Below are 22,039 nucleotides of genomic sequence, written 5' to 3'. Positions count from 1 at the left end.
GGCTTCTAGTCTGTGACAGAGGCAGAGGAAATGCTCTGCTATTCATAGAAATGGGGAAGTTAGGAGGTAGTGCATAAGGCTGTACAGTTTTAGACATAGGACATTGGAGGAGATGGAAAGTCATCTTCAGGTGGTTAGAAACCCAGGGCCACTTTTGGTTGGTGTTCAGGAAGGGAAGTGCAGAGAGGTGGAAATCTCAGCCGCAGGTCAAACACTTCCCTGGCCCCAGATTAAAGACCAATCCAATTAAGCATGAGAGCACACGAGCCACACAAGTCGCACAAGTCAGTAACGAAAAGGACTCCCAGGTGATCTTAAGTCACATAATTAACATATTTTCAGGGCCCTACTTGTATGTGGCCCTGAAAACGTTGAGACTAATCAGCTGGAATATATCGGGTTTTTTTCCTTCTTTTTAAAACCTTATTATAGAGAATTTTTAAAATATACAAGAGTAGAAATAATTCTAGAACGAACTCCCATGTTTTCATTACCCAGCCTCAACAACGATCAAATCATAGCCAACCTTGTTCCATCCCAACCCTTACCCACTTCTCCCTGCGTTATTTTGAAGCTAATTCCAGACATAAATATTTCAGTCTGAATTTCTAAAAATAAGGACTCTATCCTTTAAAAATAAGCACAATGCCATTATCATGCCTTAAAAAATTAACTATGATTTCTTATATCAAATATCAAATCAGGTTCAAATTTCCACTAAAGTTTTAAGTTTCCATTAAAAGCAGTTGATTTGAATCAGGATTCAAATTAGGACAACAGGTTGGGATTGGTTGGCAGGTTTTAAAGTCTCTTTTACTCTTTGGGTTTCTCCCCTACCCTCTGGAGAGAGCTCCCCACACCCTGGCTTTGCTGACTGCATTCCTTGGGTGGACTTTCACTTGTGCCTCTGTCCTCGACGTGTCCTGTAAGCTGGAAGCCGGGATCAGATTCAGATCCATTTTTATTTTAAGTGTTATGCAAAAAGACACCCAGTGAAGGTGTTAGAATGAGCCATGGCAGTGGATGGGGTTCGCAGGACCCCTGCGGAAGGGGGACGTTTAAGGGGCAAGCGGAAAAGGAGACACCTGGAAATGGGGGAGGAGGAGCAGCGGGGCGAGGCGGGGGCGGTGCCGCGTGGTCTGCGAGCCCGGATATTCCCTGGGGAGCGCACCTGCGACTTCACCTCCAGTCCCTCCCCGGCTGGGGCAGCGGGGCGCGGGCGCTCGGGAGAGGTGGCGCTGCCTACTCGGCCTCATCTTGCTGAGAATGCGACGGGGCGACAGCTTCCTGTCTTTTCCAGTGGCTTTTGGCATCCCCAGAGGAAAAAACGGGGAGACCCGCTTTGGCCTCAGGAAGCGCAGAAACACTGTCCTGGCTGCGCGCGCAAGGGCGAGAACCTAGGGGACCCGCCTAAAGCGCCGTTGGGGCTGAGCACCGAACTCGCACAGCTCCGGGCAGCGACCCGCGATGCGGCATCCTTCCGCCCGGTGGCAGCCCTCCTAGCCCTCAGCGCGTCTATTCCTAGCTTCGGTCCCCGCAGCCATATAAGCAATGACACCCTCGCCGACTCGCCTGCCAGCTTGGCCGCCTCCCTGCAGAGGGCTGACGCTTCTCCAGAAGTTGTAAGAAAAGGAGGGAAAGCAGGCCAACCTCGAGGATCTCCTCAGCCTTGGCGTTCAGGTGCTGAGGAGATCGTCGAGGTTGGCCTGCTTCCCCTCACTCCTCGGGCCTTGCTCTTCCCCCAGGTGCCCACTGCCCTCCCTGCTGTGTACCACTTTCTTGCTGCCTGTGAAGGTATTTGTCCTCACTCTTGTGCTGCTCCTTCAATGATAGAACTTTGGGACTTTCTCATCCAGCAACACCAGCCTGAAAAAGCAGTGGCTTGCACCACCACACACATACCTGGTCTCAGGTGGGTGGATCAGGGCAACTTGGCCACTAGTGCCCCAGTAATGCCCATCTGCCCAACCTCAATGCAGGAGCAACAAGTATTTCTCTGTCTTGGAGAGATCTAGAAAAAGGCTGAACATACCACGAGGGTGTTGCTTCAGAAGAAAATGCTGGTCAGGGTTCCAAGCCATCATAGGAACTTGTGAGCTGAGAAACATGGTCAACTCTGCTCTCTTTCTCTTCTCTACCTACCCAGGCAGCCACAAATCTCAGTGTCAGTCACTGCTTTGGTTTGACATCTAAGGGCTCTGTTACAAGGGTAACTAAGATGAGTACCAGTAGATGCCCAATGACACTTGTAAACCTGAAAGTGTATACCAGTATAAAGGATGCTGCAGCCTCAGCCTTGAAAAGTAAGGCTTTTAGGGAATGAAACAAAGGATAGTCAGGTTCTTATGGGGACAGGGAGGGTTCTGGCATGGGGAGCAGCCCTGGGCAGGTCTGGGGGTGCTGCGAAGTAGGGCACCGCAACATGACGGCCCTGTGTCTTAGGTGGCCAGGAAGGGGAAGGCAGGAGATACAGAAGGAAAGGAAACTAACATTTTATTGAGACAGGCATTGTGCTGGTCCTGAGGTTTATGCGAAGATTAATTTCTGGGGGTGAGAAGGTAAAAAATGATGAGGTGGAAACCAGCATCTTCTGTTACTCCAATCTGTGCAGAGTTAAAGAAGACTTGAAAGAAGGGGATGTGAGTGGCAGGAAAATCCCCAGTGACCGGCCCTGAACCTTCTGCCAGCGCAGCTCACCTCCTCCCCAAATGCCTCCCAATAGGATCTCAGCCCTAAACAAGCACAGGGCGTGGGGTGGTACAGATGATGATGTAGCTGCTTCTGAGATGCCCCTGGGCGCTGCTGGAGCTGAGCCCTGGGACTGGAATGACTTTTGCCCGCTGCCCTCAAAATTCCCACAGGCCACACCGCTACCACCTCTTGGGTAAAGTAGGAGGGACACATCTCCACCACCATCCAAATTGTTACCTAATGAGGAATTTTGCCAGGAACTACTTACGGCCCAATGGAGCCAGGCTGGGTATTTCCAGGACATGAGCCATTTTCTCTGTGCCCACTAAACAGGGTGCAGTTCCCTGAAGCCCTCAGGGAAGCTGCAAAGGTTACTGGGGTCGGCTCTGGGGAAACAGCTGACCTCTTAGCTCCCACTGCAGGCATAGGAACCTCCAGGACAGCCTGTGGGGGTGGTGAGTCTGCAAAGCTGGCTGGCTAATGAGGGTGCAGTGCTGGTAGTGTCTGCCTTATGCTTTTTTTTTTTTTTTTTTTCTTTTTGAGACGGAGTCTCGCTCTATCGCCCAGGCTGGAGTGCAGTGGTGAGATCTCGGCTCACTGCAAACTCCACCTCCCAGGTTCACATCATTCTCCTGCCTCAGCCTCCCGAGTAGATGGGACTACAGGCGCCCGCCACAATGCCCGGCTAATTTTTTTTTTTTTTTTTTTTTTTGTATTTTTAGTAGAGACGGGTTTTCACCGTGTTAGCCAGGATGGTCTTGATCTCCTGACCTCGTGATCCGCCCACCTCGGCCTCCCAAAGTGCTGGGATTACAGGCGTGAGCCACCGCGCCTGGCCGGTTGCCTTATGCTTTAATATTAACCATATGGTATGAACACATGCAAAGCTAGCTGGTTTTACTGTTTAGGAGAGTAGATTTAATTTCTATGTGATCTGGGTTATCACCATTATTATTTCCTTGGTATAGAAATTGCTTTTTACTGCTTGTGTTTTTCTAAAATTATATTCTCCCTCTGACCAAGGCAAGTAATAAAGGGCAGATGACTCGGGGAGGGGAGGGGAATAGGAAAAAAATCATGGGAGATATGCTTCAAAACCAATAGAGTTTTTCTGTTTTTAATTTCAGTTGAATTGCAAAGCAAAGACCCATAGAAGTAAACTGTGATACCAGAAATTCTCTGCCCAGCTTGAAGTTGTTGATATATTATAATCCTTATGTGTGATGTTAATGGTTTTAGTATATATTATCTGCCATCTAGCCTGTTTATTTCAAATATAGCTTCTGAATTCATGGATTTTTATGTGATTTTTGTTGTTTTATGTATATCTTTTTAATTTCATAATCCAAAGTGGAAAGAAACTCAACACTCATTTTTAGAAGCTCATTCTCTGAAGTTAGAAGAAGTAAAAATGTGTTTACTTTCTTAAATTTATGTTTGATAACCTGAAATCTTAAAGCATCCAAGATGGAAAATATCAAATTTCAAAGCTTAATGTTAGCAAGATTCCAAAAGATAAAATCTAGTGACCTGGTTTTCTCTGAAAGTGACACAGTATGTATATAAATAGATTAAAATGGCAAACACATATGTACACTTAGTAAGTGCCAGCCACTATTTTCAGCACTTTACAATTATTAACTAACTTAACCTTCATGATAATTCTAGGAAGTAGGCACTATCACTAGGCCATTTTATGGATGAGAAAATGAAGGCACGGAGAGGTTAAATGTAATAACTTGCCAGTGGTCAATCAGTAGGCAGCAGAGGAGCCAGCATATAAACCCAAGCTGCCCAGCTGCAGAACCACATTCTTGTCCCATATGCTATGCCTCTCAAAAAAGGAGGCCCTCTCCTTGGGACACAAAGGTAATAAAAATGCCTGCCCTGAGCTGTGTCTCTGTCTAGGTACACAGTTCATGAGTGAAGGAGCTCCTGGAGTCATGAATAATGGAAGTCCAGATTGGTCAAGTAACTTGTCCCAGCCCCAGCCTATGCATCTGGTATGTGGCTGGACAGGTTTCTAACTCATTATGTAACATCAAGAACATTTTAAACTGCTTTGAGACATTTGTGAATTAAGATCTTTGGGAAAAAAATAATATTATACATATATATTTTATATATATATATATATATATTTTTTTTTTTTTTTTTTTTTTTTTTAACGCAGAGTCTCACTCTTGTCACCCAGGCTGGAGTGCAATGGCATGGTCTCAGCTCACTGCAACCTCCGCCTCCCGGGTTCCAGCGATTCTCATGACTCAGCCTCCCGAGTAGCTGGGATTACAGGCGCCCATCACCATGCCCAACTAATTTTTGTATTTTTAGTAGAGATGGGGTTTCACCACGTTGACCAGGCTGGTCTTGAACTCCTGACCTCAGGTAATCCTCCCACCTTGGCCTCCCAAAGTGCTGTGATTACAGGCCTGAGCCACCATGCTGAGCCAATATTTTATAATTTTAATTCAATAGAATTTTTAAAGACCAACTATGTGAAAGCAGAGCTTTAAAGCAAACCGTCATACAAGTGCATATAAGGTGGTAGCAGTAGTCTTCTGTAGATAATGCAACTCTTACCCCCCGTAGTTTTTAAATCTAACAGACAATTGGGATTATGCATACAAAAGTTTACAAGTGTGATTAATATTGCTGATACGCTATGTGCTCCATAACTGTTGTTGTTTGTTTACCTCTGTGTCTCCCATTAGATATAAGCTCCATGAGAACAGCCACCTTGTTTACCTTGTTCATGGATACAGAACAGTGCCTGGTGCTCAATAAATGAACAGTGAGTGAATAAGTGAGTGTTGAGTCATCTAAGTGAGCTTAGATGAACTGACAATGAGACTGTGCACAATGAAGAGAAAGGAGGACTCTTGAGGAATTCCACCAGCTTGAAGATGGCTGAAGAAAGATGACAGAAAGCAATCAGAGGGATGGAGGGCAAACCAAGAAAGCAGAGTCAAGAGTAGGAAGATTGGGAAGTGGTAGACAACATTAGGAAATACTGCAGAAAAACCTAAAAGGATGAGAATTAGGAAAGACACTATTGAATTTGGTCTTTGGGGCTGAAAAAAAAAAGGCAGCTGCAGAAAAGAAATTGGAGTGGAACCCCATTTGCACAGAAATTATGGAGTAATTAGGACACCAGGCAGAAAGTTTGGCAATGAATGGAAGGAGAGATGACAGCCTTGGGCATTCGCTCACAGAACGCAAGGACATTCATTCTTAATTCAGTAGAAAAGTGTCGCGTTGTTACTGTCTCAAGTGGAAGCGCCCTCTCACTCCTTCATTGTCCTAAGAGAACAAAAGGGGCCTTGAATTTCATGACTGCCCCAGTGATGCTTCTGAGAGCTTGAGCTTTGGAATCAGACTGCCCACATTCAAACCCCAGTTCTTCCTATTGCTGGCTGTGTGATTTGGGGAAAATTACTTGATTCCCTAAGTTTTCTCATCTGTGAAATGGGGATTCACTCAGTTAGTGAATATTATTCAGCTCCTACCATGTGCAGACACTGTTCTAGTGGGGGATTCAGCATACCAGCAGTAAATGGATCTCTGTACAATGCCAAAAACATGAAGCCAACTATTCATAGTATTTTTAAGTGATATCCTGGTGCTGCTTCCAGGAAGATGGAGTAGATATACTTTTCCCTATTGCTCCCACTAAGTACAACTAAAACCCTGGACATTATGTATAAACATGCATAAGAAGATGCTGAAAGGTGGTAAGAAAGCAGACTGGCCAGGGACTTTGCGATCCAAGGAACAACCTGGTGATGAGTTTCCTGTACCCCAGACTTGGACTAAAGGAGCTGGCAACCCAGAAATGCCAACAGGAGCAAATAAAAAATCCCCAACAAAAGCCTGTTTCTCTAGACAAAGGACTAGGACAGGGGCAGCCTAACAAAACAGAAAACTCTTAGTAACAACTTACTCCAGCTAAATAGCACAGAAAAACCTATGGTCCACTCCCACCCACACTACCCAAGGGTGTGGGAGTCCAGGCTATCACAAGGGGCCTCGCCTCCACTGGTGTGGTATCAGCAAAAGCCACAGGGAGCTGGTTCTTTCATCCCCATCTGACAAAAGGCTCCCGCCCCCATGGTGTCAGCGGAGACCACACTGGGAGCCTGAACTTCCACCCACTCACAGCTGTAACAAGGCAGTCCCTCCACCTCCCTGCTGGGGTGGTGTCAGAGGAGGCCAAGTGGAGAGTCAGGACTTTCACCATAGCCCAGTGACAATGAAGCCACCTCCCTATGGTGTCAGTGGAGGCCATAAGGAACAGTAACGAGGCCTAGTGGGAATCCAGAACTGCCACCCTGCCCAGCAGTAACCAGGAGCCCCTCCCCTCCGTGTGGACAGAGGCCAAGTGCTGAAGCTGGACTTTGCTCCCCCTAGCCCTGCTAGGTGGCTATTAGAACAGCCAGCTAAAACTGGTTTCACCAAGACAGATTTAGGAAGACAGTGCCCCGGGCAGGAAAATGAAGGCACGGAGAGGTTAAATATAATAACTTGCTAGTGGTCAATCAGTAGGCAGTAGAGGAGCCAGCATATAAACCCAAGCTGCCCAGCTGCAGAACCACATTCTTGTCCCATATGCTATGCCTCTCAAAAAAGGAGGCCCTCTCCTTGGGACACAAAGGTAATAAAAATGCCTGCCCTGAGCTGTGTCTCTGTCTAGGTACACAGTTCATGAGTGAAGGAGCTCCTGGAGTCATGAATAATGGAAGTCCAGATTGGTCAAGTAACTTGTCCCAGCCCCAGCCCATGCATCTGGTATGTGGCTGGACAGGTTTCTAACTCATTATGTAACATCAAGAACATTTTAAACTGCTTTGAGACATTTGTGAATTAAGATCTCAATAAATAGTCCTCCCTGGCACCAGCTCCATCCACATTAAATGAGACTTGAAAATTTCTTTGAATGGATATTAGTTTAGAAGGAGCTAAGTTATTAGTTGGCCTCACATTCCTCAGTTGGGCCCTGGGCCCAGCATGCCACTTCTCCTGGTTATTATGGTTCACATCTGAGGTAACCCATCGGGAAACTGGATGGGACAACAAACTAAAAATGTTTTAGTTTGGACCTGTCCAAAACCAAGAGAATAAAAACAAAATGGATAGTCAAGATGATTCAGAGCTATGGAATGTGTCATTTTTGCTCAGAAGCGTGCTAACTTGCAGTGTGGTTTATCAAAGCCTTGAATTTATCGTCTTCCTTGTTTCTGCTGCCTTTTCACTGTTAGAAGAGGGAGAAGGAGGAAAACAAAAAAGGAAACCAAAAAGAGAAAATGCCTTATTTTTCTCATTCTCATTAAACACAGTGAAAGAGAGAACTGAAGGGATTGACTGAAATTTGATTTTCCTAGTCTCTACCCCACTTTAGACAATGATTTAAAAAACCTAAATTTATGAAAATGATCAAGTGAAGAGTGACTACCCACTTCAGAGTTTTTATTTTTAATAAAAGGGTTTTAGGAGAACATTTTTTTTTTTAAAGTGATTTCCTTTATTTAAAATACCCTTCATGCTGGGCACAGTGGCTCATACCCATAATCCCAGCACTTTGAGAGGCCAAGGCAGGGAGATTACCTGGGCCCAGCCCAGGCAACATAGTGAGACCCTGTCTCTCAAAAAAAAAAAAAAAAAAGCAAGCAAGCAAGCCAGGCATGATGGCACATGCCTATAGACCCAGCTACTTGGGAGGCTGAGGTGGGAGGATCATTTGAGCTCAGGAGTTCAAGGTTATAGTGAGCCATGATCACTCCACTGCACTACAGCCTGGGTAACAGAGTGAGACCCCATTTCTCAAAATAAAATAAATACCCTTCAGGCTCAGATATATATAGAAATTGAGTACAGATATATGCTCAGAATGGCTTTTCAAATCTGATGGTATTGGCTTAAGTGGACAACCATCTGTGGATGCATACTTCACACCTTGCTTCAAATTCATTCCATGTGGATCTAAATGCAAGAAATGAAAACATGAAAGTACTAAAAGAAATCGTGGGAGAAAAGGTTTTATAAACTTCAAGGGGACAAATATAAAGAACTAAATGAAAGGATAAACAAATGGCTTTTAAATATATAAAAGGTGCTCAAATTCACCCATAATAAAGGCAAATGAAACTATACCTAGAAGTGACATAAGTATATAAATCCCATGTTCTATCCCACCCTAAAAATCCTTATCAATACTAGCAAAGGTTATGCTGGCTTTTCAGAGAATATTCCATGGGATGGTGGCTTAAGCAACTTTATTTGGTTATTAAAGGAAAGGTAGACCTCATAAGGCTGGGAGGCCTTAAGTACATTTGGATTATAACTGCAAAATAAGAGAAAAGAACATACTCCCGCTAAATAAAACATCTTCTGCAGAAAAATTAAGAATATTTTTCTAACTCTTCTTTTCTACATTATATTACTCAATTAAAATGTAGACTAAAAAACAATATGTAGAATGTACTTATATGTATGCCAAGGGGGAAAAAAATAGAGGAGGACATAGACCAAAACGTTAATAGTGGTTGTCAGTAGAAATATGTGGAAATTTTTCCCCACCAGCAAGCCAGCAGTTCTGCAGCGGACACCAGCCAGGGGACCTCCCATTTAATTCCGGCACTATTTACCTAGAGATAGCGTCAGATCCAAGTTGAAGGCTCAGGCCCCAAGACTGCCCCCTATTTCCCATACCAATTGCATGCCCAAGGTTGTTTTACCTGTGCTTCTGACCAAACATCTATAAATTGGGGTGTCCATGACTCCTTCCTTGGGTTCAATCAATTTGCTAGTACCTAGGCTCACAGAACTCAGGGAAACACTTATGTTTACCGGCTAATTATAAAGGATACAGATGAAGAGCTGCATGGTGACATATGGGGGAAGGGGCATGAAGCTTTCATGCCCTCCCTGGGAGCTCCACCCTCCAGGAACCTCCACATGTTCAGCTATCTGGACGTTCCAAACCCTGTTCTCTTGGCCTTTTATGGAGACTTCATTGGATAGGCATAATTGACAACTGTGCAGAAATATGAATGAACAAAAAGGGTATGATCTAAGCTCGTAGACTGAGGAAACCCAGCAAGGCCTGTCCGTTTAGATTCTTCCTGGCTTCTCTGAGGAGCATTCCTTCCCCCAGCGTATGAGGCAGCACCCCTTCTGAAATGGGAGTCTTATCACCCACAATCAGAAAGGTGAGGGAAGATTAGAGTCTTGCCTTGAGAAAAAAAAAGCAGCAGGTGAAGGGAGAGCAGAAGGTCAGAGAGATTGTTTTCCGAGGCCTGCTTCTGAGGCCTAAAGCACTCCAACATTATAACAAAAGACTGTAACAAGGGCTATGGGAGTTATGAGCCAGAAATCATGCACACGCGCGCGCACGCACACACACACACACACGAATAAATGATAATATCACAGTGGCTATCTCTTACCTGGTGAAATTATGGGTGACTTTCAAAATATTTTCCCTTTACACTTTTGTGTTTATTTTTTTCCCCATGATTTTTGCAATGAACACATGGGAGTTAGTTGTGTAAGAAGAAAATAAACATATTCATTTTTCAAATGACCTCTTAAGAAAGAGTGTATTACAAATTCCCTCAAAGCAAGATTCAAACAGATCTATTTCTAACATCTTAAATGGAACAACTTACAAGAAAGGGGTGCAGGCAGCGTCTTTATGTTGATTAACTTGAGAAATTTCTTAATCAATTTAGAAAACTGACATCATATAAAACTGCAACAAGAGGCCGGGTGCAGGGACTCACGCCTGTAATCCCAGCACTTTGGGAGGCTGAGGCGGGCAGATCACGAGGTCAGGAGATCGAGACCATCCTGGCTAACACGGTGAAACCGCGTCTCCAGTAAAGATACAAAAAAAAAAAAATTAGCCAGGCGTGGTGGCAGGCACGTGTGGTCCCAGCTACTCGGGAGGCTGAGGCAGGAGAACGGCGTGAACCCTGGAGGCGGAGCTTGCAGTGAGCGGAGATCACGCCACTGCACTCCAGCCTGGGTGACAGAGCAGGACTCCGTCTCAAAAAAAAAAAAAAAAGACTGCCGCAAGAAACAAATATAGGACATAGCGAAATAGCTTCTCAAATCAATGTTGTATTCCTAAAGAATCCTTGTGACACCCATAAAAGAGATCCTGTGGTTTTAAAAAAAAAACTCTTGAACTTGCTCTCTGAGAAATTCATTATGTAGGCCTGTGTTTAAACACACAGGATATTATTATATAACTAAGCTGCTGGGAAGATTAATCGTGATTAAAAATAAAAGGGAAAACAGAGTACACCGAGGCAGGACTGTTTTTTTGTTTTGTTTTGTTTTGAGACAGAGTCTCACTGTGTCACCCAGGCTGGAGGGCAGTGGAGCGATCTCGGCTCATTGCAACCTCTGCCTCCTGGGTTCAAGCGATTCTCCTGCCTCAGCCGCCTAAGTAGCTGGGACTACAGGCACCTGCCACCACGCCCGGTTAATTTTTGTATTTTTAGTAGACAGGGTTTCATCGTGTTGGCCAGGCTGGTCTTGAACTCCTGACCTTGTGATCCACCCACCTCGGGCTCCCAAAGTGTTGGGATTACAGGCGTGAGCCACTACAGGAAAACAGTATTTGTGGAGGGGAATAAAATGTCAACCCACAGACTTATCAAATAACAATAAAAACATTCTATCTCATATCTGATTCAAAAGGCACTGCTTATCTAAAAATATGATTAAATTAGAAACATTGTAGATAATCTCCATTAGGATATACACAAAATACATGTGTTATGGACCACCTGTGGAGAAGTGCTTGTTTTCAAATCTCATGTCACTCTTAAAATCCAAACACCTTAATGTGGCCTATGACTTCCTTATCCTTCCAGCCTCACTTCTTCCTCACTCTGCTTTCCAGCTGTACTTAACAACCTGGTTTCTTGAACGTCCCATGTGTTGCCCAGACACCACAGCTTTGACACAGACTCTTCCAGTTCCATCTTTCTCATATCCAGTTTGTACTTCACACATCAGACAGAATCCCCATTTACATTTCCTTAGAGCCCCCAGCCCACATTATACTACAGCATGTTCATTCGAACCACAAAGATTTTTGGAGCAGCAACAGGACCTACTTTAGGTTCTGGGTATACAAAGACAAAACATTGTCTTACGCTCAAGTAATATGGCTAAGTGAGGGAGAAATGTCTAACTAGTTAAAAGACAACAGGCGTTTTGGGAGAAAGCATGGCTGTGCTTTGTGAAGTCAGCCTCAAATTGCAGATCCCTTGTTATTTATCTACCATTCACCGATTCTCCTGAACCAATTGGTCACAAGCACAAGTATTTAGAGTAAGCAAGTAACATGAATGTTTGAGTCAGGCTGAGTTTGAGATAATAGCTCATGCCTGGACCTGTGGCCAATTGGAGAGGACACATCCTGTCTAAAACATTCAATTTCTCATTCTTTTTCAAATGCCACTCTTGCAAAACAAAATATGCCTGCAGGCCTAATTTGGTTCAGGCTTCCAGTCTGTGTCTTTTGTACAATATTAACGTGTGTTTTTTACTAGATGTAGGTCACTATTCTAAGCACTTTACATGGAGAAATTCACTTATTCCTCACAACCACCACTGAGGTTGATATGATTTTGCCTATTTTACAAATGGAGCAACAGAGGCTTGGGGTAACTTGCTGAGGTTACACAACTCTTAGGGTGGCAGAGCTGGGACTGAACCCACACAGGCTCCTCTGGAGTCCAAACACAATTTTTTTTTTTTTTTTTGAGTCAGGGTCTCTGTCGCCCAGGCTGCAGTGCAGTGGCGCGATCTTGCTTGGCTCACTGCAACCTCCACCTCCTGTGCTCAAACAATCCTCCCACCTCAGGCACCGGAGTAGCTGGGACTATAGACATTGCCACTATGCCCAGCTAATTTTTATATTTTTTGTAGAGATGGGGTCTTGCCATGTCGCCCAGGCTGGTCTTGAACTCCTGGGCTTAAGGGATCCACCTGCCTCGGCCTCCTAAAGTGCTAGGATTACAGGCATGAACCACCACGCCCAGCCCACACTCTTAAAAGTACTTCACATCACTGTACAATACTCTACTGTCCTGTAGCTAATAACTCTTTGTATCTTTCAGCGTATACTACAGAATGAGTTACATATTAAATAATTTATTGTGCCAAATATTCCTTTTTGCTGAACAAACTCTTAACTACTATATACTGATAGGATAGAAAATGAATGTCTACCTATTTATTGTTCCATAAATTTAATCACCTTCGCATTCTACAAGCATCTTTCTCATTTGGAGAGTCCTAACTTTTAAGAAATAACTTTGTAGTTATCCAAAAAATATATATTCATTATAGAAAAAAGTATGTAAAATGAAGTGTCAAAATTATTTTAATGCATTTCCTCAACTCTTCTCCCCTCCTTCTGACCCATTTCCAACACCCTTCCCAATTCTGGACCTGTGTTCCTTGCAGGAACAAACAGTAGGATGTTCTGTTTTATTTTCAGTAAAGAACCACATAATGTTTACAACTGTAAGGATCTTTCTAGACAAGGCAATCGATTAAGCCAATATCTTCAGAAAAGTCCAATTTATATGAGCTAAAACAAATCCAAGGGCACCTAGGGATTTGCTGAAATGGAAAAAATACAAACTCGCAAGTCTCTGATCTTAATTCAGTGTTTCAGTAGATCAGGGGATGTGGTCACTTTATTCACAAACTTTCCTAAGAACTCTGAACATTCTGTTCTTTTTACATAAGTTAAAGGCAAAAAAATCAAGAGTCTTGACATAGACCATCCATTCCGTTTCCTGGCCTTTGTACACACTGCTTCTTCAGCCAGGACCTCCCCACAAAAACGTCAACACCCCCTCCCCAAGCCCTGGGTCCTACCCAATCTTCCTGACACTATTCACATGCCATCTCCTCTGGGAAACCTTCTTTGACTGCCAAGCCGGTGAAGCATCCCCCCACACTCCCCCACCATATACACCCAGTGACCAGCACCTAACACCTATTTTGATTGTCTATTTCTCTCTCACCTAATTTGTAGTTGGAACTTATGTAGTAATTACCTTTTTTAACCTAATTTGTATCTGAAATTTAAGCAGTAATACTTATTTCTAAAAAATGTGCCTTTGAGCTTTTAAACTTGGCAGTTTACTTGACAATCTCAAGAATGGTAAAAAAATAATAATGGGCTTTGGGGCTTTGGCATTGAACTAATGTGGATCTGGCATCCAGCTCTAGTACTAATGCCTCCAAGACCTTGAACTTAACATCTCTGAGACTGTTTTATCATTTGGAAAATAAAGGCCTACTTCACTATGAGAGTTAAAGCATAAAAGTGCGAAGTACACCACCTGTTCGAGTTTGTGTTCAATAAGTGTTAGCTACAGTTACATTTCTCAAGAATTCAGTTTCATCAAAAGGAGAGCTTCAACCACAAGGAGAGAAAGAATATTGCCAATTGAGAACTACCCAAAACTTATTTCATAATGATATGCAACTTTACCTACATTGAGAATAATCTGTAATTTATACTTAATATGTTATCTGCTATCCACTTATTCAACAACAAAGCACATCTAAAATGGTTTGAAAATGTATCTGACTCCTTTAAAATATTCTAATAAAAACCCAGAGATTTGAAAAAATCAAAAAGAATGCCAGCATCATCTAAGGGAGTATCTTTTACACCAGGAAATTAATAGTACAGTAAATTTCACTGATAAAGACTCCACTTGAATCTCTAGATTGGTAACTTTGGTTCATCCAAATCTGTAAGCATCAAATTTAAAATGGTTTAGAAAGTATTTTGAAATTATTTACTTAATAAACTGGCTTCTGAGCCAGCAAAGAATCCACTAATCCAGTCGCGTAATTAAACCCTCCTTTTAAGACCCTTAGAAAGGAACCAAGACGCCTAGATGATTGCTGCCAAATTTAACCTGGGAAGACCTGCAGACAAAGCTCCCTAACAAAGACTCTCTGATGAACTTTTCAACCCTGGATCACTCAGAATCCCAAGAGGAAACATGTCCCATTTCCTTGTATTTTTTCTTTTTTCTTTTTTTTTGAGATGGAATCTCGCTCTGTTGCCCAGGCTTGAGTGCAGTGGCACGATCTCAGCTCACTGCAACCTCTACCTCCCAGGTTCATGTGATTCTCCTGCCTCGGCCTCCCGAGTAGCTGGGACTACAGGCTCCCACCACAACACCTGGCTGATTTTTGTATTTTAAGTAGAGATGGGGTTTCACCATGTTGGCCAGGCTGGTCTTGAACTCGTGACCTCAGGTGATCCACCCGCCTCAGCCTCCCAAAGTGTTGGGATGACAGGCATGAGCCACCATGCCCAGCCCCATTTCCTTGTATTTTCATTTGAAGATAAGCTGAATGGCTCTCGAAAGCCACAGAATTAAAGAAGGGGATCTACTTTCAACATCAGTACCAACTAAGAGTCTACCAGCATATACAACCACATTGCACATTCATTCAACTATATATTTATTAATCTCTACTTGCTCTCAATCAGAAGCCATTCTAGGTGTGTGGTGGGGGTGATGTCAAGATGAATGAACAATGCATTCTTGTGCTCCAAAAGCTCTCAGTTTGAATTTGCAAAAATGTAACATTTTAAGCCACTCACAATTTAAGTAGGCACTAATTCATAGCTGATACCAAAGACTTAAATGAGAGAGCCGAATGGGGCAGGAGACAAGACTACTGAAAATACAGGAAAAAGGAAACTGGCATAATCCTGGTCCTGAGAGTGAGATTCATTTAGAGTCAGATCGACCAATTACCAGCAATGTAAAAAATTTGGGTTTTTCCAATTGGGATGCATTTTCTAAAAGTTTTATATTATTATTAATTATTATTCGTTTGTCTTTGAGACAGGGTCTTGCTCTGTTACCCAGGATGGAGTACACTCATGCCTCACTGCAGCCTCACCCTCCTGGGCTCAAGTAATCCTCCCACCTCAGCCTTCCTAGTAGCTGGGCGTGCACCACACCTGGCTAGTTTATGTATTTTTGGTCGAGATGGGGTTTTGGATGTTGCCCAGGCTGGTCTCAAACAATTTAAAAGTTTAATGAACAAAAATGTGCCTCATTTCACAGGTTTTTAGGAAAACCAAATGAGAACACTGATGCAAGTATACAGCACAGTGCTCATCACTGGGAAGCACAATGTATAGCGCAGAATGTACAGTATAAAGTGTAGCAACCCTTTAATGGATGTTCAATACAATATCGTTCATATCACTTATACAAACTTTGTCAGTACAATTTTGTTCACGATCATGATAATGCTGAATGACAGAGTGAGGAAGTGGGATTAACAAAAAAGTAAAAGCTTCCAGACCAGCCAGAGCTAAAGTCAAATTAAGGCTCTGCTCTTGCCAGCCACTCCAACCTTAAAGAAGTTACGTTATTATCATGGATAAATTTTTACACAAGATTGCAAAAATTAAACGTTAAGGATAAAAGCCCACAACACGTGACTGATATTCCTCAAATATTAATTTCACTATTTGTGACCCCTAAATAAATGCATCTTCCGGGTGTTCTGAACACCTAGGTTATAGCTGCTCAGCATGTAAGCCCCTATGGTAACTTGAGCCCTTTCCCCTTTCCTTCCCCAGTGGTGAAGGGAGAATGACATTCCTTCTCCCTGACCACTGGCTCAAGTGTGGCTTATGGCCTATGCACAGCTACACCAATATTCCCTGTTGGAGCTCCAGCTTCCAGGGACAGCACAGCAGACACTGTCTGGGCCGGGGGTGCCAATGGCAGTGCCTCTGCCAGAATCTCAGCAGTCTTGGCACCCTAGTCCCAGGGCAACTTCTCAATTTTGTGAGCTACTTGACATCCCATTCAATAAATTCATTTTCTCCTTAACAGTCATTTCCTGTTGTTCCTAAATAAGAATCCTAACTTTTATAAAACTAATAGACTAGAATTAACATCAGTGCCATGAAATTATTTTAATATGTTTTTCTCCATGACTGAATATACAAATATAATGGAAGTAATGTATTCTTCTGCTGTAAAGATGGGTGGAATATATCAAAATCCACTCGCTGAATTTTCTTTAGAAAGTCCTCTAGAGAAACCTGGAAAAAAGAGAATAGTGATCACCAGATCATAAAATGATCAAGACTTAAAAAAAAAAAAAAAAACTAACTAAAGAATAATTACAAGTATTTAGGCTATTTTAGTTTCCCTGAGATGGTTTTCTATTTAAGTGAGAATTTTAAAAGACAGAAAGAAAAAGACATCCAAGAAGTTTCTATTAGACCAGTAAAAGGGTATCACAGAGCTAGTACCAGAAAAGCCAAGCCTCTTCTGCTCATAATATAAAAAGCTTTGGTTAAGACAAAAGGATTATCAAAATCATGTTTGCCTGGCCTTATTACTAGATTTGGTGGAATGCAAACAGGCTGTTTCAATCAGGGAAAATGAAACATCCCCACCCCGACCCCCCAAATGTAGTGTACCATGAGGGGGAGCTCAAGTTGTCTTTTAATAAATTATTTTGTGAAGAAGTTGAACAGGTCTCCACGTTGTTGCTAGAGCACATGATTTTCAACCAGGCAAAATTATCACCCCATCCTTTCCCCACCACAAAAAACCTGACAAAGTTTTTACAAGGATAGCAGCAGGATAGAAAACACCAACGATGTGCAGTATCTTTCTTTTTTGGTTTTCAATTGTCTTGATTAATTTATAAATTTTTATTTTATTTTAATAACATTTTTGTTAAACAGGCAGGTCACTTAGTTTTGTGCTCCACCTTTCTAAGCGGCACGAGACCTCCTCGTCCACATAAGCAGCGCCCCCTAGAGTTCTGCGGCACAGAACCTGGGGGATCAATGCAGGGATTATGACTATAGATTCTTTGGAATATGCAGATGAGAACAAAAACAAAAAATATTTTCTTCCAGACTTTTTTTTCCTATACTTTTATAAATATATGAGTGAAATACAAACAAATTCATTATCTACTTTTTTTTTTTTTTTTTGAGACAGAGTCTCGCTGTGTTACCCAGGCTGGAGTGCAGTGGCATGATCTCGGCTCACTGCAACCTCCGCCTCCTGGGTTCAAACGATTCTTCTGCCTCAGCCTCCAGAGTAGCTGGGACTACAGGTGCATGACACCATGCCCAGCTAATTTTTTGTGTTTTTAGTAGAGACAGGGTTTCACCACATTGGCCAGGCTAGTCTTGAACTCCTGACCTCGTGATCCATCCTCCTCGGCCTCCCAAAGTGCTGGGATTACAGGCATGAGCCACCGCGCCCGGCCATTATCTACTTTTTAAAACCCTAAACTTACATATACAGACAACAGGAGACACATGCATCAATGTCCCAGCTGCCTTGTTTTGTATTAGGAAGAAACTTAGAAACAATCCAGAGACCACGTGTGGTGGCTCACGCCTGTAATCCCAGCACTTTGGGAGACCGAGGCAGGTGGATTGTTTGAGCTCAAGAGTTCAAGACTAGCCTGGGCATCACGGCAAAACCCCATCTCTCAAAAAATACAAAAACAATGAGCTGACTGTGGTGGTGTACACCTGCAGTCCCAGCTACTTGGGAGGCTGAGGTGGGAGGATGTCTTGAGCCTGGGAGGTCAAGGCTGCAGTGAGCCTGCACTCTAGCCTGGGTGACAGAGACCCCCCAAAAAAAAAAAAATCCAGAAATTCTTTGATCAAAAAAAAGAGGAATCGTTTGTACAATGAAATATTAATATTATACTACAGTGAAGTGAATGTACTATAGGTAGATGCAGTAATATGTACAAATCTCAGAAACATTAAGAGTGTGTACATGTCCTAGAAGACATCAATAGAAAATGATCCGTTTTTATAAAGCTCAAAAACAAAACTAAGCAATATGTTGTTCAGGAATATATAAAATGATGAAAGACTTCTTGGAATAAAAGCAAGGAAATAATATGCACAAAATTGAGGAGAGCTACCTAAAAATGAAGGCAGTGGCAGGGAAATGAGATGGGAAAAACTTGAGTCCAATTTAATGGTGACAGACTAGTTCCTGGCTCGAGTGGTAAGTTCATCGGTGTTTATTATGCTATACATTGCAATATATATACCTAGACAGACATATTCATTTAATATATAGCAAATATTAACAAGTTTAAAAGAGAATAAAAAACTTTGAAAATACTTCAGTGTACTTTCTTTCACATGTTCTCTTGGTTTTGAAAATATTTTAGTGTACTTCCTTTCAGATGCTCCCTTTCTTTGCAAAGAAAGCTCATGCTATTTCATGTTCTGTAACTTGCTTTTTTATCCCTTAATATACTGTGATCAACTTGCTATCTGTAAGAATTATGCTAATTTTAATAGCTTTATGACATTTAATTATAAGGAATAGTTAACAAAATTAAGGTATAGACACATAATAGATATTATATAGCTATTAAGTGTTATATTTATACTTTTTTTAATGATTCAAAAAAATGCTCAATAAACAGTACACTAACATGAAGTGTAATTTCAACTAAACATAAAAATTCATTTCCAAAAACCCCAGAATGACTAGCAGTTATCTTTTGGTGTTAGAATTATAGGTGATTTTGTTTTTTTAATGGAATGCTTCATGAATTTGTGTGTCATCCTTGCACAGGGGCCATGCTAATCTTCTCTCTATCATTCCAAATTTAGTATATGTGCTGCCAAAGCAAGCATGGGTGATTGCTATTTTCTCCTAATACTGTTTATATTGTCCAAATCCTTACTATGAAAATGTATTGCTTTTAGGATTAGGAGAAAATTCCATTAAAATACCAAGGAAATGTGACCTCAAAATTAGAGCTCAAGTGGGTATTTTTACATCAGGCTTTGGTTCAAAGGAAAGTCTGGCTGATGGTAAATAAACTGAGTAACAAATCGATTGTGAAACTCTCAAAGACATTATAAATTTCTGAATATGAATTCTTGAAACCTCATCTATGAAGAATATACCATACCTAGATTAGTCATATTCAAAGAGTTTTTAAACTGCAAATCCTTTCCTTGAACAAAATAATTAACAGATGCCCCATATATAAAACAACTAAGAGGCCCTGTCCAAGCTGGAATGAGGGTGTACGACAGAAGCAGCACCTCAGGAATTGCCATGTTGCCACTCTAGTCTCTCTTGGCACAGGACAGAAACTGAGAGCTAGGGCTGGGCACAGTGGCTCATGCCTGTAATCCCAGCACTGTGGGAGGCCAAGGCGGGTGGATCACCTGAAGTCAGGCATTCGAGACCAGCCTGGCCAACATGGGGAAACCCCTCCTCTACTAAAAATATAAAAATTAGCGGGGCATGGTGGCGCATGCCTGTAATCCCAGCTACTCGGGAAGCTGAAGCAGGAGAATCGCTTGAACCCTGGAGGCAGAGGCTGCAGTGAGCCGAGATCATGCCATTGCACTCCAGCCTGAGCAACAGAGCAAGACTCCGTCTCAAAAAAAAAAAAAAAAGCAGAAGCTGAGAACTGGGCCCCACCCCCCGAGTTTCTGATTCGGCAGGTCTGTGAGGGAGCCCAAGATCTGCATTTCTAACAAGTTCCCCAGTGAGGTAGATATTGCTGGTCCAGGAACATTTTGGGAACCATTGGTCTATGACAGTAGTTTTTAGGCCTAGCCACACCTCACAATTAAAACTAAAGGGGGCTGGGCACGGTGTTTTATGCCTGTAATCTCAATACTTTGAGAGGCCAAGGCTGGAGGATTGCTTGGGTTCAGAAGTTCAAGACCAGCCTGGACAACATACTGAGATTCCATCTCTTCCAAAAATAATTTTTAAAATTAGCTGGGTGTGGTGGTACATGCCTGTGCTCCTATTTGGGAGGCTGAGGTGGGAGGATCACCTGAGCCTGGGAGGTTGAGACTGCTGTGAGCCATGACTCCACCACTGCACTCCAACCTGGGAACCTGGGCAACAGAGTGAGATTTTGTCTCAAAAAAAAAAAAAAAGCCGGGCACGGTGGCTCACACCTGTAATCCCAGCACTTTGGGAGGCCAAGGCAGGGAAATCACTTGAGGCCAGGAGTTCAAGACCAGCCTGGCCAACATGGCAAAATCTGTCTCTACTAAAAATACAAAAAAATTAGCCAGGCATGGTGGTGCACGTCTGTAATCCCAGCTACTCAGGAGACTGAGGCCTGAGAATCACTTGAGCCTGGGAGGCGGAGGCTGCAGTGAGCCAAGATCACACCACTGCACTCTAGGTTGGGCAATGGAGTGAGAATCTGCCTCCAAAAAAAAAAAAAAAGAAAGAAAGAAAGAAAAGTAAAATGGGAAGCTTTTAAAAAGTATCAATGCCTGGGTCCACCAATATAATTGGTCTGGAACGGGGAGGCCAAGCATTGTTTAGGTCTTTTTAAAGCTCTCCAAGTGATTCTAATGGGCAGCCAGGGTTGAGAACCACCTTTTTCCACAGAAGTTAATAAAACAAAGTCCTTAACCTTTACGAAGCTTACTTAGTATGTTAAACAGCTGATGGTATATCCATCAGATAACCACTAAACAGGGTGATACAGAATAACATGTTGACATACACAAAATACATGTATGATTATATGTATATGAAAGGTTCAGAAAGATGAACAGACATTATCTCTAGATACGGTAGAATTGTGAGAACTCTGATTTCTTCTTTTGTATTCTCTTACACTACGAAAATTTAAAATATTAATGTACTACTTTTATAATTAGCAAAAGCTCAATTAAGAAGCAAAATGACTTCACACACACAGACCTGAACACTAAGACAGAGGGTGTGAAGGGATTGAAATGAATTTCTAAGTATATTTCAGGGGAAAAGGTAGAAGATATGTTTGGTATTACAGAAAATGTGTAAGTTTACAATTTTCAAAGATTACAAATCTTTGAACCTTCGTTTCTATCTATAAAATGAAGTAACCATATTTTTGCTAGGAAGACTAGGAATAATGATGGAATGACCTAACCCAAGGCCTGTCTCATAAAAGGTTCTAAGTAACTGGTAGCAATTATCACTTCTCTATGTAGTTTTAGAACAACAGTTCCCAAACCTGTCTACGCATCAGAATCACCTGGGGAACTTCTTAAAATCACAGATTCTCCTAGGAACTGGCCTCCTCCTCAATCCCAAAAGTCTTACTAAAAAAGAAGACTCCAGGAATCTATATTTTTAAAAAGTTTTCCAGGTTACCCCACTGCAACCAGCTCAGCAGTGGGCTATGAACCACTGTTCTGGAACTGGTGCTACAATATGGTCAGGTCACAATGGAGAAAAAAATGAACAGAACAGTAATACTTATATAGCTATAAGCAGCCTAACAATCCCAC

General features: G+C 42.4%; 2 protein-coding genes and 1 non-coding gene across 21 annotated transcripts in view; 1 reads left to right on the top strand and 2 right to left on the bottom strand.

Moving 5' to 3' along the window:
• Positions 1-919: 919 nt before the first annotated feature.
• LOC100983108 (uncharacterized) lies at positions 920-14,792 on the top strand. Of its 9 annotated transcripts, none has more exons than XM_055116748.2 (4): positions 920-1,622; positions 1,746-1,912; positions 4,886-5,076; positions 5,403-14,792. In XM_055116748.2, exons 1-4 carry the CDS (start codon positions 1,014-1,016, stop codon positions 5,477-5,479), a joined length of 1,044 nt encoding a protein of 347 aa, XP_054972723.1. In that variant the 5' UTR covers positions 920-1,013; the 3' UTR covers positions 5,480-14,792. The 9 variants fall into 9 exon arrangements, with proteins under 9 accessions (XP_054972723.1, XP_054972722.1, XP_054972725.1 ...); XM_055116747.2 differs by having other exon boundaries at positions 4,865-5,076; XM_055116750.2 differs by lacking the exon at positions 4,886-5,076.
• Positions 14,793-15,907: 1,115 nt separating this feature from the next.
• Positions 15,908-22,039, bottom strand: part of NDUFAF6 (NADH:ubiquinone oxidoreductase complex assembly factor 6) — a 162,344-nt gene continuing 156,212 nt past the window's right edge. For all 11 annotated transcript variants that reach the window (XM_024929762.4, XM_024929769.4, XM_063606856.1 and 8 more), the window contains one exon: positions 15,908-16,816. In XM_024929762.4, the coding sequence (XP_024785530.1) occupies positions 16,688-16,816 (129 nt within the window). In that variant the 3' untranslated portion in view covers positions 15,908-16,687. The remainder of the gene's footprint in view (positions 16,817-22,039) is intronic.
• Positions 19,305-19,407, bottom strand: LOC112440707 (U6 spliceosomal RNA). Its single transcript, XR_003028727.1, has one exon. It is a non-coding gene; the product is annotated as a U6 spliceosomal RNA (small nuclear RNA).

This window comes from Pan paniscus, chromosome 7, assembly GCF_029289425.2.
Source record: "Pan paniscus chromosome 7, NHGRI_mPanPan1-v2.0_pri, whole genome shotgun sequence".
Classification (NCBI taxonomy): Eukaryota; Metazoa; Chordata; class Mammalia; order Primates; family Hominidae; genus Pan; species Pan paniscus.
The sequence above is the reverse complement of the archived record's forward strand: the minus strand, read 5'-3'. Positions and strand labels throughout refer to the sequence as shown.